General features: G+C 37.1%; 1 protein-coding gene across 1 annotated transcript; it reads left to right on the top strand.

Annotated features, from left to right (window-relative positions):
* The first annotated feature begins 30 nt into the window (after nucleotides 1-30).
* LOC144440856 (heat shock 70 kDa protein 12A-like) lies at nucleotides 31-14,910 on the top strand. Its single transcript, XM_078130290.1, has 5 exons — nucleotides 31-149; nucleotides 11,958-12,293; nucleotides 12,771-12,998; nucleotides 13,322-13,499; nucleotides 13,838-14,910. Exons 2-5 carry the CDS (start codon nucleotides 11,973-11,975, stop codon nucleotides 14,908-14,910), a joined length of 1,800 nt encoding a protein of 599 aa, XP_077986416.1. The 5' UTR covers nucleotides 31-149; nucleotides 11,958-11,972.
* Nucleotides 14,911-15,770: the final 860 nt, after the last annotated feature.

Here is a 15,770-nt window from a genome sequence, read left to right as displayed (position 1 = left end):
AAAGTTCGAATTCCTCGTCTATCGTTGTATGATGAATGATATCGTGGCCATAGCATGTACAATATATGAAGGCTTGATGATATAGCGAGATTGTGTGTTGCAGGTGTATCATATTTGTTTCACCATTTCTCATCTGTTCAGCCATCAAGGTACGTACATGTGATCTCTAGTCTAGGTTGTCGTTGATATAATGCACTAGTATGTACATGTACATAGTTAGGGAACCTTCAGTAATTACAAGGGGTGGAAATCAGGTCCGGGCTGTAGCGTAAAATGTAACCGTTCTGGTATAAAGTGACCCTCACTCAATTTCCTTTCGCTAAAATATGACCCTTTTCCTGTTAAAATGTTTCAAAAACATGCTGTCAGACATGATTGAAAAGGACACTAGTCCCAGAATCAAAAGATTCAAGTAAAGGAATTAATCCTATCGGTGTCACCACGTTGAAAGCGTCATTGTTGTTGGGGTCAAGCTGAAAATACATATAAGAGAAAAAAATGCATATATAAATATAATATGCCAATATATACCGTAAGACTTTTGTCAGTGACTACTGATGTTAAGGTATGTTATGTTACAGTAAGTAGTAAGGCATAAGAAACTTTAAAACACCACCGCCGCCGCCACCACCACCACCACCGTACCACCACCACCACCACCACCACCACCACCACCACCAACAACAACAACAACAAGAACAACAGCAAGATGTTGATTTGCAACAACAAATATTTTGTTAGAAAATTTTGAGAACTGAGTTCGATTAATCATTACATTTAAAATGAGTTTGAATTACCAATGGGAATGATAGTCACACACAAACAAACAAACGAACAAACGAACAAACAAGCAAACAAACATACACAAACAAACAAACAAACAAACAAACAAACAAACACACAGCAGTTGAACATTTTCACAGTACATGTTTGCTAGTTTAACTGGCCCATGGAGTGTGTACCAATAATGAAAGAGAAAGGTTACTGTACGTACAATTCTTAGAAACGGATTGGTCAGTTTTTCGGTAAACAATTCGTCGAACTGGTAATAGTAGAGCTGAACTCTACGTAGAGGAGGCGATCAGGCTAAAAACGTAAACATGTACTACGAAGGTCAATTCAAGCTAAATAACGATGGTAAGATAGCAATGCACGATTAGCCGACATCTACATCGGATTTTAATCAGATTGGTCCAATGCAACATGCTGCGTTTTGCAGAACAGAACATATAGTAGAAAAACACAGAATATAGAAAGTTGAACATAGAAGGCAGGACGTAGGACATGATTTGGCCTGTTCTGTTGGGACATTAGAAGTAGAGATTACAGTATAAAAGCCAAAGACGGCATAAGGCGTGGAATGTCCAATGTATTACAATATCTGCGCGTGAGTTATTAGGTCGTTGCGGATTGGATAAACTTTTATCGAGTGACAAACGCTTTATAATACAAGTGTTCTTAGATATGCTACGCTGTGACACCTGTATGATAAATATTTAGAATGCTGTATATATATTTAGGCGTAATTAAAAAAAACTGTGTGGTTCCGATTACACTCAATTTTAGAATAGGTGGAGTAGGTAATTTTCTGTGTAAGTGTCTAGTTCAGGTTTTCCATTTTTTCCAAATGTACAACCATTACAGATTGGAAGAAATGTTTTATTTTGGATGACCCTAAAACGAATAACAACCTGAATGACGGAAAACGAATGACAGCATTTCTAGGTGGTAAACAGTGGAATGACACCCTTTTCTACATTCAGTTAGTTGAATGACACCCTCTGCACTGTAAAACCAGTGGAATGACAGCCGCCACTCTATAAAATAAGTGGAATGACAGCATTTTCAATGCTTTGGAACTGGAATGACAGCATTTCTAGGTGGTAAACAGTGGAATGACACCCTTTTCTACATTCAGTTAGTTGAATGACACCCTCTGCACTGTAAAACCAGTGGAATGACAGCCGCCACTCTATGAAATAAGTGGAATGACAGCATTTCTAGGTGGTAAACAGTGGAATGACACCCTTTTCTACATTCAGTTAGTTGAATGACACCCTCTGCACTGTAAAACCAGTGGAATGACAGCCGCCACTCTATAAAATAAGTGGAATGACAGCATTTTCAATGCTTTGGAACTGGAATGACAGCATTTCTAGGTGGTAAACAGTGGAATGACACCCTTTTCTACATTCAGTTAGTTGAATGACACCCTCTGCACTGTAAAACCAGTGGAATGACAGCCGCCACTATATAAAATAAGTGGAATGACAGCATTTTCAATGCTTTAGAACTGGAATGACAGCATTTCTAGGTGGTAAACAGTGGAATGACACCCTTTTCTATATTCAGTTAGTTGAATGACACCCTCTGCACTGTAGAACCAGTGGAATGACAGCCGCCACTCTATAAAATAAGTGAAATGACAGCATTTTCAATGCTTTGGAACTGGAATGACAGCATTTCTAGGTGGTAAACAGTGGAATGATACCCTTTTCTACATTCAGTTAGTTGAATGACACCCTCTGCACTGTAAAACCAGTGGAATGACAGCCGCCACTCTATAAAATAAGTGGAATGACAGCATTTTCAATGCTTTAGAACTGGAATGACAGCATTTCTAGGTGGTAAACAGTGGAATGACACCCTTTTCTACATTCAGTTAGTTGAATGACACCCTCTGCACTGTAAAACCAGTGGAATGACAGCCGCCACTCTATAAAATAAGTGGAATGACAGCATTTTCAATGCTTTAGAACTGGAATGACACCCCTTTCTACATTCAGTTAGTTGAATGACACCCTCTGCACTGTAGAACAACTGGAATGACAGCCGCCACTCTATAAAATAAGTGGAATAACAACATTTTCAATGCTTTAGAACTGGAATGACAGCATTTCTAGGTGGTAAACAGTGGAATGACACCCTTTTCTACATTCAGTTAGTTGAATGACACCCTCTGCACTGTAAAACCAGTGGAATGACCGCCGCCACTATATAAAATAAGTGGAATGACAGCATTTTCAATGCTTTGGAACTGGAATGACAGCATTTCTAGGTGGTAAACAGTGGAATGACACCCTTTTCTACATTCAGTTAGTTGAATGACACCCTCTGCACTGTAAAACCAGTGGAATGACAGCCGACACTCTATGAAATAAGTGGAATGACAGCATTTTCAATGCTTTCGAACTGGAATGACAGCATTTCTAGTAGGTAAACAGTGGAATTCGACACCCCTTTCTACTTACAGTTAGTGGAATGACACCCTCTGCACTGTAGAACCAGTGGAATGACAGCCGCCACTCTATAAAATAAGTGGAATGACAGCATTTTCAATGCTTTGGAACTGGAATGACAGCATTTCTAGGTGGTAAACAGTGGAATGACACCCTTTTCTACATTCAGTTAGTTGAATGACACCCTCTGCACTGTAAAACCAGTGGAATGACAGCCGCCACTCTATGAAATAAGTGGAATGACAGCATTTCTAGGTGGTAAACAGTGGAATGACACCCTTTTCTACATTCAGTTAGTTGAATGACACCCTCTGCACTGTAAAACCAGTGGAATGACAGCCGCCACTCTATAAAATAAGTGGAATGACAGCATTTTCAATGCTTTAGAACTGGAATGACACCCCTTTCTACATTCAGTTAGTTGAATGACACCCTCTGCACTGTAGAACAACTGGAATGACAGCCGCCACTCTATAAAATAAGTGGAATAACAACATTTTCAATGCTTTAGAACTGGAATGACAGCATTTCTAGGTGGTAAACAGTGGAATGGCACCCTTTTCTACATTCAGTTAGTTGAATGACACCCTCTGCACTGTAAAACCAGTGGAATGACAGCCGCCACTATATAAAATAAGTGGAATGACAGCATTTTCAATGCTTTGGAACTGGAATGACAGCATTTCTAGGTGGTAAACAGTGGAATGACACCCTTTTCTACATTCAGTTAGTTGAATGGCACCCTCTGCACTGTAAAACCAGTGGAATGACAGCCGACACTCTATGAAATAAGTGGAATGACAGCATTTTCAATGCTTTCGAACTGGAATGACAGCATTTCTAGTAGGTAAACAGTGGAATTCGACACCCCTTTCTACATTCAGTTAGTGGAATGACACCCTCTGCACTGTAGAACCAGTGGAATGACAGCCGCCACTCTATAAAATAAGTGGAATGACAGCATTTCCAATGCTTTGGAACTAGAATGACAGCATTCCCAATATCTAAACAGTGAAATGGCAACCTTTTCTACATTCAGTTAGTTGAATGACACCCTCTTCACTGTAAAACAAGTGGAATGACAGCCGCCACTCTATAGCATAAGTGGAATGACAGCCGCCACTTTATAGCAATAAAGTCATTTCAATGACTGTTTTATAACTTGCATTTATCTATTTCTTGAATGATATTTCCTCTAGTGTGCTAGTGAGCATCTGAGTACGCGAATGTATGAGTTGTTTGTGATGCATGATGGTGATCTTCTGAGCGACTGGATGAGTGGACAGGTGTGCGAGCGAGCACGTTGGGTGTGAGCTAGCATTCGTTTCATTTGTTTGTTCATTCGTTCGTCTGTGAGTCAGTCAGTCAGTCAGTCAGTCGGTCGGTCATCGGTCGGTCGCGTCGGTGAGTAAGCGAGCGAGCGACTGAGTGAGGGAGTGAGTGAGTGAGTGAGTGAGTGAACTATTCAGCCGATTAGTTAGCAAGCAAATAACGAAATAATCTAATCCACATTAGAGATCGTAGCTAAGGGAGTCATCATTATTTACGGTTGAGGGGTCGGAGGAATTTGGACGGCCACTTGAAAATTGGAGTTGGTCGGGGGGGGGGGGGGTCAGGGGGCTACCGACAAATGAGGGAAAGGTAGGGGGGCTACACAAAAATCTGTTTCGAAAAACACAATATCAGGATTATTTAACCTGTTACATAAAATGAAACTTTATTAACATTTTAAAAGAAATAGAAAATATTTTCAAAACATTAAAGCTTTTGGTTTTCCTAAATATTTGTTTATGTACTACATGAACAAGGTGGAGTTGTGTGTAAAGTAAAAACTAAATTATATAACAATATCTTAAAATAAATGTGTGAGTAATATATAACTACTAGTATAAACTCTGAAAGCAAACTTTGAATCAATTAGTTGTCAGGTTGTCACCCAGTTTGTAAATATGTACTGAAGTCATTATAATTTGACAGGTGTCACTGTAACACTAGCTTGTCATCACTAGTTTGTTTCAGCTTAGAAGTGTGTCTGCTTTGTATTAAATAAGGTAAAAATTCTGATTGTAAATATATCAATGGAAATTCTCGACTTCAAAAACACATTGCAAAAAAACTGTCTTACAGTCTCGTAAATTTCACCTGATTATTTCACTCTTTGGATAATTGACTACTAAAAGCAAAGCTATGCAGTGATGCAATACCTGTGAGCAGACAGATGACCATTCCAACAAACTTTGGGAATTTGGCTTACTTTAATATCACACATTATTGTGATGGTTACCCTTACTCTCACAAGACTTGCCTTGTTTCTGGTGAGTCTAAATTATTTAAATTACAAAGAAGTGAGTCAAGGGTTGTAACTGGATTTTTTGTTGCTCATCTGTCTTATCAGATTTAGGAAGAGGGAAGAGGAAGATGCTTTGACATATGAAATGTATGATTGGTTGTCTTTAACTCTCAGTGGAACACTTTCAAAACTCAAAGTTAAAGAATTGGACAAATACCTTGAAAGACATAACTTATCAAAGAAAGGGAAAAAACACGATAAAATGAAAGCCATTATGGCTGACTGTCTTCGAAAGTCAGTCGTTGACAATGCAAAGCTTTCATAAACAAAATATTGTGTTGAAAATGGGCCAGATGACAGTGATGAAGATGGTGTTGTAATGAGAGACCTTGACAGTGAGAGTGAAGAAAGTGACTGTGTCAGTCAGACTGAATCAATTGTTGTGACAGGGGGGGGGGGGGTTTAGAAGAGCTGGCTCATGGCGGAATGCTCTTAATAAGTATTCTTACTGAAATGAAGTTGTTTTGTAAGTACCCCAATAATCATTAATAATACAATTGTAGCAATATAAATTATATATAATTTCCTCTTTTTAATACCCACCACTTCATGTATATAAAGGAAACGGGGAGGGGGGGGGTCATCCCAATTTCTAAAGTCAGGTGGGGGGAGGTCATTGATTTTTTCCCTGCAGGATGGGGTGGGGGGGCAGTTGAATTTCCACTTCTTATCAACCAATTCCTCCGACCTCCCCCCCCCCAACCGTAAATAATGACGGCTCCCTAAATTATTTTGACCATCAAATAATCCAATTTCTCTAGAAAACATAAACAGCCAGTTTGCAACCAATAGGTTAACTGTCATGCATTTGGGGACAAATTACCACCGTTGTCAAGACTATGATAGGCCAACCAACGATAAACTCTGATATTTAAAGAAAGAATGTTGGATTTGAATCATAGAAGTAGATACATAAAAATGTTGCCGTGTGTCCTTTTTGGTGCTATATATCGGCGCAAAACTTCCTGGCATGCAGGATTACGATCATACTTTAATATCGACAATTTATATGCAAATGCTGTTCTTTAAAATGTTAAACTCAGCTTTAAGATGTCGGCAATGTTACTACAAATGTACAAATGTCGGCCGTTTATTACAAATGTCGTTAGTTAATTATTACAAATGTCGCCAATTAATTACAAATGTCGGCAATTTTATTACAAATTTTTATTACAAGTGTGCTGTTAATTGTCTGTAAGTCTGTAAATATACAATAAATTTTGTAACTTTATATCTGGTGACCAAACAACATTGGACTTTGCTATAATGAAATATTCCAGAAACTCAATATTTGAAAAAATATAAATACTGATTTAATTGATATGACAATAAGATTAAATATTTGTAAGAAAGCGACAGGAGCCAGGGAGAAGTTATTCAAGGATCACAATTTGGAAGGATCACTTTCCCATCTGTTGCTTGGACCATTAACATTGGTTTGACCTAAATTTGTTCACTTGCCTATTATAGGTTTTAAACATGGCATAAACCATAACTCGATCATATACTCGATTATAAGTCAAATCGATTCATATCAGTGGCGACGAATCTGACAAATTCATGTAAAACTGTCACACGAACACAATGCCAATATTTTCTAATACATTCTGTCGAATTGGAAACTATCCTCGGACAAAGCTCCCATTTAGAATTCTAGACTAATAATGGGTAAATTCATTCATTCATTCATTCATTCATTCATTCATTCATTCGTTCGTTCGTTCATTCATTCATTCGTTCGTTTGTTCGTTCATTCATTCTTGCACTTTCTCATTACACATACATACAAACATACAAACATACATACATACATGTATACATACATACATACATACATACATACACACACATACATACATACATACATACACACACACATACATACATACATACATACATACATACACACACATACATACATACATACATACATACATACATACACACATACATACATACATACATACATACACACACATACATACATACATACATACATACATACATACATACATACATACATACACACACACATACATACATACATACATACATACATACATACACACACATACATACATACATACACACATACATACATACATACATACATACATACATATATACATACATACATACATACATACATACATACATACATACATACATACACACATACATACATACATACATACATACATACATACATACATACATATATACATACATACATACATACATACATACATACATACATACATATATACATACATACATACATACATACATACATACATACACACATACATACATACATACACACACATACATACATACATACATACATACATACATACACACACACACATACATACATACATACATACATACATACATACATACATACATACATACACACATACATACATACATACACACACATACATACATACATACATACATACATACATGCATACATACATACATACATACATACATACATACATACATAGATACATACATATGCTGATCGATAGCTTGGTTAACTATTCAATCAATTGGAAATGATGTCATTCCACTTATTCTATAGAGTGGCGGCTATCATTCCACTGGTTTTAAGTGTAAAGGGTGTCATTAAACTAACTGAAAGTAGAAAAGGGTGTCATTCCACTGTTTACCACCTAGAAATGCTGTCATTCCAGTTCTAAAGCATTGAAAATGCTGCCATTCCACTTATTTTATAGAGTGGCGGCTGTCATTCCACTGGTTTTACAGTGCAGAGGGTGTCATTCAACTAACTGAATGTAGAAAAGGGTGTCATTCCACTGTTTACCACCAAGATATACTGTCATTCCAGTTCCAAAGCATTGAAAATGCTGTCATTCCACTTATTTTATAGAGTGGCGGCTGTCATTCCAGTGGTTCTACAGTGCAGAGGGTGTCATTCAACTAACTGAATGTAGAAAAGGGTGTCATTCCACTGTTTACCACCTAGAAATGCTGTCATTCCAGTTCCAAGGCATTGAAAATGCTGTCATTCCACTTATTTTATAGAGTGGCGGCTGTCATTCCAGTTGTTCTACAGTGCATAGGGTGTCATTCAACTAACTGAATGTAGAAAAGGGTGTCATTCCACTGTTTACCACCTTGAAATGCTGTCATTCCAGTTCTAAAGCATTGAAAATGCTGTCATTCCACTTATTTTATAGAGTGGTGGCTGTCATTCCTGTGGTTCTACAGTGCAGAGGGTGTCATTCAACTAACTGAATGTAGAAAGGGGTGTCATTCCACTGTTTACCACGTAGAAATGCTGTCATTCCAGTTCCAAAGCATTCAAAATGCTGTCATTCCACTTATTTTATAGAGTGGCGGCTGTCATTCCACTGGTTTTACAGTGCAGAGGGTATCATTCAACTAACTGAATGTAGAAAAGGGTGTCATTCCACTGTTTACCACCAAGAAATGCTGTCATTCGTTTTCCGTCATTCAGGTTGTCATTCGTTTTAGGGTCACCCTTTTATTTTGTCTTTTTAAGGCGATGTCAGTTTCTGCATCCAATATTTCTCCTGAGACTTCACAGTTTTTGCGATTTTATTATTTATTCCGGAACCAAACAATTATTTTTTTTAGGCCTTACAATCTCTCCTACTGGACTTTCTAATGTATTGAGCGGCAACAACATTCTACGGCCTATAATCGACGATCCATCAATAGGTGGTTCTCGACACGCACTGGCCGAGTTTAAAGCTGCACTAGCAGCAACCGGAACTTTACTTGAAAACGTTTTGTTGAATACAATAACTTAATCGTAATATCATACACAGTGAAATCTAATGTGTTGTAACTGTATACTCGATAAATCAAATGGCCAAAAATCAGCACCTTCGACGACGATCATGATTTCAACCTGTTTCCATATTACTTATGGATAATATATACACAGTCCAAAAGATATACATTGTCGAAGACCCTTGACACATCGGTCAACCTCTGTCAATGCCGGGTTTTGTGATTATGTAAATCGAACCATTTTTCTTGCGAAACATCCTTTGAAAGCACTTTCAGCTTGTACCAATGGCTTTTCTTGGGTGCACGAGCGAAAGTTAGTAGTACACAGCTGAGGCTATACTTTAACTAACTACACGTGCTGATTTCGATTCATGAAGAGGAAATCTTTGATTTCTTCCCTAAAACTATCTTGCAAAGAGTAAACAACTTCTTAAGATTTTCTGTAGGTGTCAGAGTTAAACTTACAGTATAATTATATCATAACTGTAATGCATGAGTTACATTTCATAAAGCGGTAAAACAGTAAAAGACTCCATAAAGACCTCTGGTATTAGTTTGACCCTTGACCCTGATCACTTTGCAGATCCGATATAATATCATCACATTTAGTGCAGCATTAAACTCTATTACTTCAACTTCATAATATTAGGTAGGTTAAGTGTCCCTGTTTTGTCATTCCAGGGTTCTTATGATTTCAGTCACTTGATTTTGGACATTCATAGCCAAATTCTGTAAGCACTATAATTGATGATGATGATGATGATGATGATGATGATGATGATGATGATGATGATGATAGTTATGACAATAAATAATTATCATTGCGAAATGGCTATATTCTAAACTGTTAGTTGCATAACTTAGACGCCCGCGATATCACAAACATTTTATTACCCGAACTCATGGTTGCCATGGAAGCCAGGGGTCTAAACGTTTCCCATAGATAATACATGGGGAAATTATAAAAAAGTGGATATTTCAAAACTAAAGCTCATATCTATGTAAAACATTCACATAGAGCATGAGTCTATGTTGAGCATTTATTTCTTGGTTATGATCATGGTACCTAAATTAACTCATTTAGCCGAGGTATGTGGTAATGATACAAAAATGTATTGTATACATAGGTTAGTTCAAGTGGTGTATTCAAAGCCCAATCACTCAGCGAACGCCCGATGTAAAATTTAAATAATCACAGAGTACTATTCAATTTAACTTTTGTTCCAAACACAACTTGAAAATTTTACCTGAAATTGTCGACTGGAAACTTCATGATCTTATGGACACGTGTACTGAATAGCGGGTCAATCTGTTGACAAAGACTTAAGTGTGCAGTTAAAAATTTCAGGTACAATGTTCAAAGTTGTGTGTGGAACAAAAGTTTAATTGAATACTATGGTTTACCAACACAAGGGGATTTCCATTTGAAGATTCATAGAGTTCATAAAGGTAAAGTAGGGCAATCGAAGAAACAGAGAGGGCGGGCCGCTGACAACAGTGAGCTCCGAGATGGCTTCAATTTCACCCGGTCATGCAGACCCTGAAAGTGTCACAATACTCATGCATCACTCTACAGAAGAAAAATAACGCTTCTGCAGCCGAGAAAACCGCAACCACTTAAACATCGACATATCATATCCAGACAGTCTATTATTCGTCGTCACCCAGGGAGAACTTCTTACCCAGACGTCCTAACAATGCATATTTGACCTCATGACACTCTAACATATCAAAGTATTTCATGGGCCGCCGAGGGACAATTTTGAGGCTGTCAATAATAAAACCAACCAAGTAATGGTTGAGGTCAAATCTCAGTTAAAGTGTGATAAGAGAGATAATCATGGATAGGTAATAAAATATCTCTTATCGAACTCTAACCTTTACCTAGAGCACAACACATCAGATGAAGTCAGTCTGTTGTACAGTAAATTGTTGCATACATTCTTCAAATGCTATGCATTTTAATTCTGCACTAGCTGCAACAGGGACATTTTTGTCATCAAATAACATAAGATATATTCACTACAAAATGGTCAATTACTTATTACAAAAGTCATTGTATCTCTTAATTAGTGGTCAATATTCTGTCATCATGTTCAAACTGTATTAGTTGTAACTGGAGTATTATTTTTTTGTGATCAGACAACCACTGTGATAATATATTCACGGAAAATTGCCAAAATACCAATAATTAGACATTATATACAGTGGTCGATAATATCTATAACTTATTGTGCTTAACAAAGCATTTTTTAAAATTTAAAACACACGCACGCACGCACACACACACACACACACACACACACACACACACACACACACACACACACACACCCAAACGTTTCAGCTGGAGCGAGCACCCTTTTTAAAATGACAAGTCCGAGTGTTTATGACATGGAGTGCAAACGTTTTGTGACTGTAACTATCATTGATCAAAATCACCTTCCAATACATTCTTACTGACAATTTATCTTCCAGTAGTATAGAATAGTTTTGTGTTTGCGTCTGTGTGACGAACCTTTCAATGAGAGGAAGCGTTTTGGTTTCAATGTAAGGTTTATTCTACCTTTTGATTGCAGGAGTCACTTTCCAAAATGTATCGACCTAACAGTGCAAGAAGTAATAAATACATAGCCATTGTTGCGGTTGATTTCGGAACTACCTACAGTGGATTTGCGTTTGCTTTTAATCATAAAGAAGGTGAACGGGGAATCCATATGAGCAAAGCCTGGGGAAATGACCAGGGCTACAATACTTTCAAGACACCTACATGCATTCTTCTAAACCGGGACAAGGAATTTATTGCTTTCGGATACGAAGCAAGGGAAAAGTATGCTGACCTAGAGGAGGCACAAGACAAGGAATTTTATTTCTTTGATAGATTCAAAATGACTTTGCACAATGAAGGAGATAAGGTATGCATATTATACAATGTAAAAGGGTCAATTATTTCATATCCATAACGTAGAACTAAGATTATTGAAGCCGCAATGTATTTGAGCAGTCTTAAGTATAACGTACGAATGAACTGGAGTTCTAATCAATAAGTTAACGTTTAACCGCTCATAGTCACTCTATATGAGGTACTGTATTTCTCTGTACATATATCCGACTTGTTTAGCCATAGTTGTGCTAATTTTGGCGGAATCATACGACCTCAAGAAAATTACATTCATAATGTTAGTTACATTAAACTACAGTTCAAGGCAAGTGTTCATCCTTGTCTTTAGCCATGCTAACTAATTAAATATAAAGCCTACAATATGTACGTCAAGTTTGATAAAATACTCATTTAATATTTCTTCTTGGGAAATGCTTCCTGTTTGAGGGTGCCATAAATTTTACAATCAAGCCTTGACTTTGTTTATAAGTCTATGTATGTCCTTGCCTAGGTTATCGATTCTCGAATCACATTAGAAGCAAGAAACGGAAAGCGCCTACTTGCAGTTGATGTCTTTGCCCATGCTCTTCGTTTCATGAAGGAAAGGGCCCTTGAGATATTGCGTGAACGGTCAGGAATGGAGGGTGGATTAAATGAACGTGATATTCAGTGGGTTTTGACCGTTCCAGCAATATGGCAGCAGGCATCAAAGCAGTTTATGAGAGAAGCTGCATACAAGGTAAATGACATTATAACAAGATCATCATTATGTTGTCATGCAAACGTTTGACATTAATGCCTACGCGTTGATAAGGATTAACTGCCCGTGGTTGTCACCTTTTACAATTCATGTGATTTTGATACGAACTATTTGAATTGTCCGACGAAGCCGTGATTAATTGATGAATAAAGCAATGGGGCAATTGTGATGGTTTTGTGTACACATTTAGTTCATGTATAGATCGTTAAGTTTTGGATTTCCAACGTCATGTTATAACCCAAATACACCTGACTTGAATCTGCTGTTTCAGTATATAATTGTTTATTTTTGTCAACCTGTAGGCAGAACTAGTGTCAGAAGGCAATAGAGATCAACTGATCATTGCTTTAGAGCCCGAGGCTGCCTCACTTCATTGTCGACAACGAAAAATGCGAGAGTTTGTTGATGAAATGGATGACGCATGTGTAGCTGATGTCATTGCTCGCCCCTTGACCGATTATATGGTGGTCGACAATGGAGGTAAGTGGTCTTGTTTTGGTCTTGTGTTATAAAGAGCGTTTACGTTCAATCAATTTGATTTTAGTTCAGTTGCATATCGATTTGGAAAACAGAAGACGTTGTTGACGTATAAGTCATGACAAGTATTCCTCCGACAACCTCCATCACATATTTCTAGCATAAAATTAATAAGAATTATGGTAATGGTGTTTTTGCTCTCTCCTTCTTGGATTAGAAGGTCAGGCTTGATTATTGTCGCTATTTTCATTTCGCTTATATCCTTGAAAAAGTTCCGTACCGTATATAGTGTGCCCACCTTCTTCAATATATAGATCTCTTATTGATGTTTTTTCTAACAGGAGGGACTGTTGATGTAACAGTTCATCGAATTGAAAAAGATGATTCGGTGTCAGAAATACACAAAGCTACTGGTGGGGCATGGGGAGGCACGAAAGTTGAAGATAATTTCGAAAAATTATTGGTTGCAATCTTCGGATCAGAGTTTGTGACAAAGTTCAAGATAAGTCACCCATCCGACTGGCTTACAATACTTACTGACATCGAAATGAAGAAACGCTCTGAAAGGCCACTGAAAGGTGAAACAACAAGGGTTCGCCTTACGTTTAATTTCATTTTACATTATCAAAACACATTTAACGACCGGTCTTTGCAAAGAATCACAAAAGAGTCTTATCACCTTGATGAAGTGAAGCTTACAAATGACTACCTTTGCCTTGGTTCTGAAATTATGAAACGATTATTTCAGCCCTCTATCGATTCCATTACTGCGCACATGGAATCATTGTTAGAAAAGCCACACTGCAAAAATATCAAATATGTATTTCTTGTAGGTGGATTTTCGGAGTCCCCTTTACTACAGAAAGCTGTAAAAGATAAGTTTAGTTCGCGCTGTCGAATTCTTATTCCCGAGGAGGCTGGTTTATCCGTTGTTAAAGGGGCCGTTATGTTTGGTCAAAAACCTGAGAGTATATCGAGAAGAATATGTGGTATGACTTATGGATGTGACGTATGCCGGGATTTCGTAGACGGTGTTCATAAAGACGAGTACAAGTTTGAAACGTCGGATGGAGAGTTTAACTGTAATAATCTCTTCAAAACTCTAGCCCAGGTAAACGAAGAAATACGCGTTGGTCAAGTTAAAACATTTACATTTAACCCATTAGAGTCATCCCAATCTAAAGTTTCATTCACATTCTACATCACCGAAAAGGAAGATGCTATGTATGTCACTGATGAAGGCGTGAGAAAAGAAGGAACGATAATAACTGTCAGTAGTCCTAGCATAGAAAAGGGTACGAACAGGGAAATAGAACTGAAAATTGAGTTCGGGGGTACAGAAATGAAAGCTACCGCAATAGATGTCGAAACCGGTAATGTTAGAAACACTCACATTGAGCTGATAACGAAATAAAGAGGGTCGATTGAAATGTCTAGTTTAGCTAAATTAAATAAAAAATAATAGAAAAATCTATAATTTTTTTCAATGATGAGGGTCAATTTTTCCGTGAAGACCACAAGTAAACTTACATGCATCATTGTCGATGTTTCTTTAAAAGGACGATAAAATGCTTTGAAATCCCTATATACAATGTACGTGACGGCAACTGTTTCCATTTGACAAATCATCTTTACTTTGGCTTTTGAAAAATAATTAAAGACACACACACACACACTTATATATATATATATATATATATATATATATATATATATATATATATATATATATATATATATATATATATATATATATATATATATTGCGTCGTTCGCTGTCAACAAGATTACGCTACGTACATACATACATACATAAAAATTATATTAAGAATACGTCAGAAAGATAAAACTCGTTATATGAATTGAATTTGTTAACAAACGTAATACGACGCGTTTTGACCGATTTATACACAAGATGTCATTATTCGTCACATGTTCTTCTCTGTATGTAACCATATCTTCTTATGCAGTTTGACACAAGTCTTGTACTGTATAATATATACTAGTTCGTCCTAACTTTTTGTAATGGTAAGGTGACGATAAAATATCCTCACATAAAAGTTTCATTAGTTTTATTTCTAAGTGCAAAGAGTGCCATTTGGAAGCTTCACCACTTTATTATTCATACAGTGAAACATTGAAACATTTTATTAGCATGCGTAGACTATTTCCAATGTTTGTTTTTTGTTTAAGCAGGTGAATGACGACGTCACCGCAATTGCTAACACCGCCAACCTTAAGGTTTTTTTTCATATTTACTTTTTACTTTGTGTG

The sequence above is a fragment of the Glandiceps talaboti genome, chromosome 1 (assembly GCF_964340395.1).
Source record: "Glandiceps talaboti chromosome 1, keGlaTala1.1, whole genome shotgun sequence".
Lineage (NCBI taxonomy): Eukaryota > Metazoa > Hemichordata > Enteropneusta > Spengelidae > Glandiceps > Glandiceps talaboti.
The sequence above is the reverse complement of the archived record's forward strand: the minus strand, read 5'-3'. Positions and strand labels throughout refer to the sequence as shown.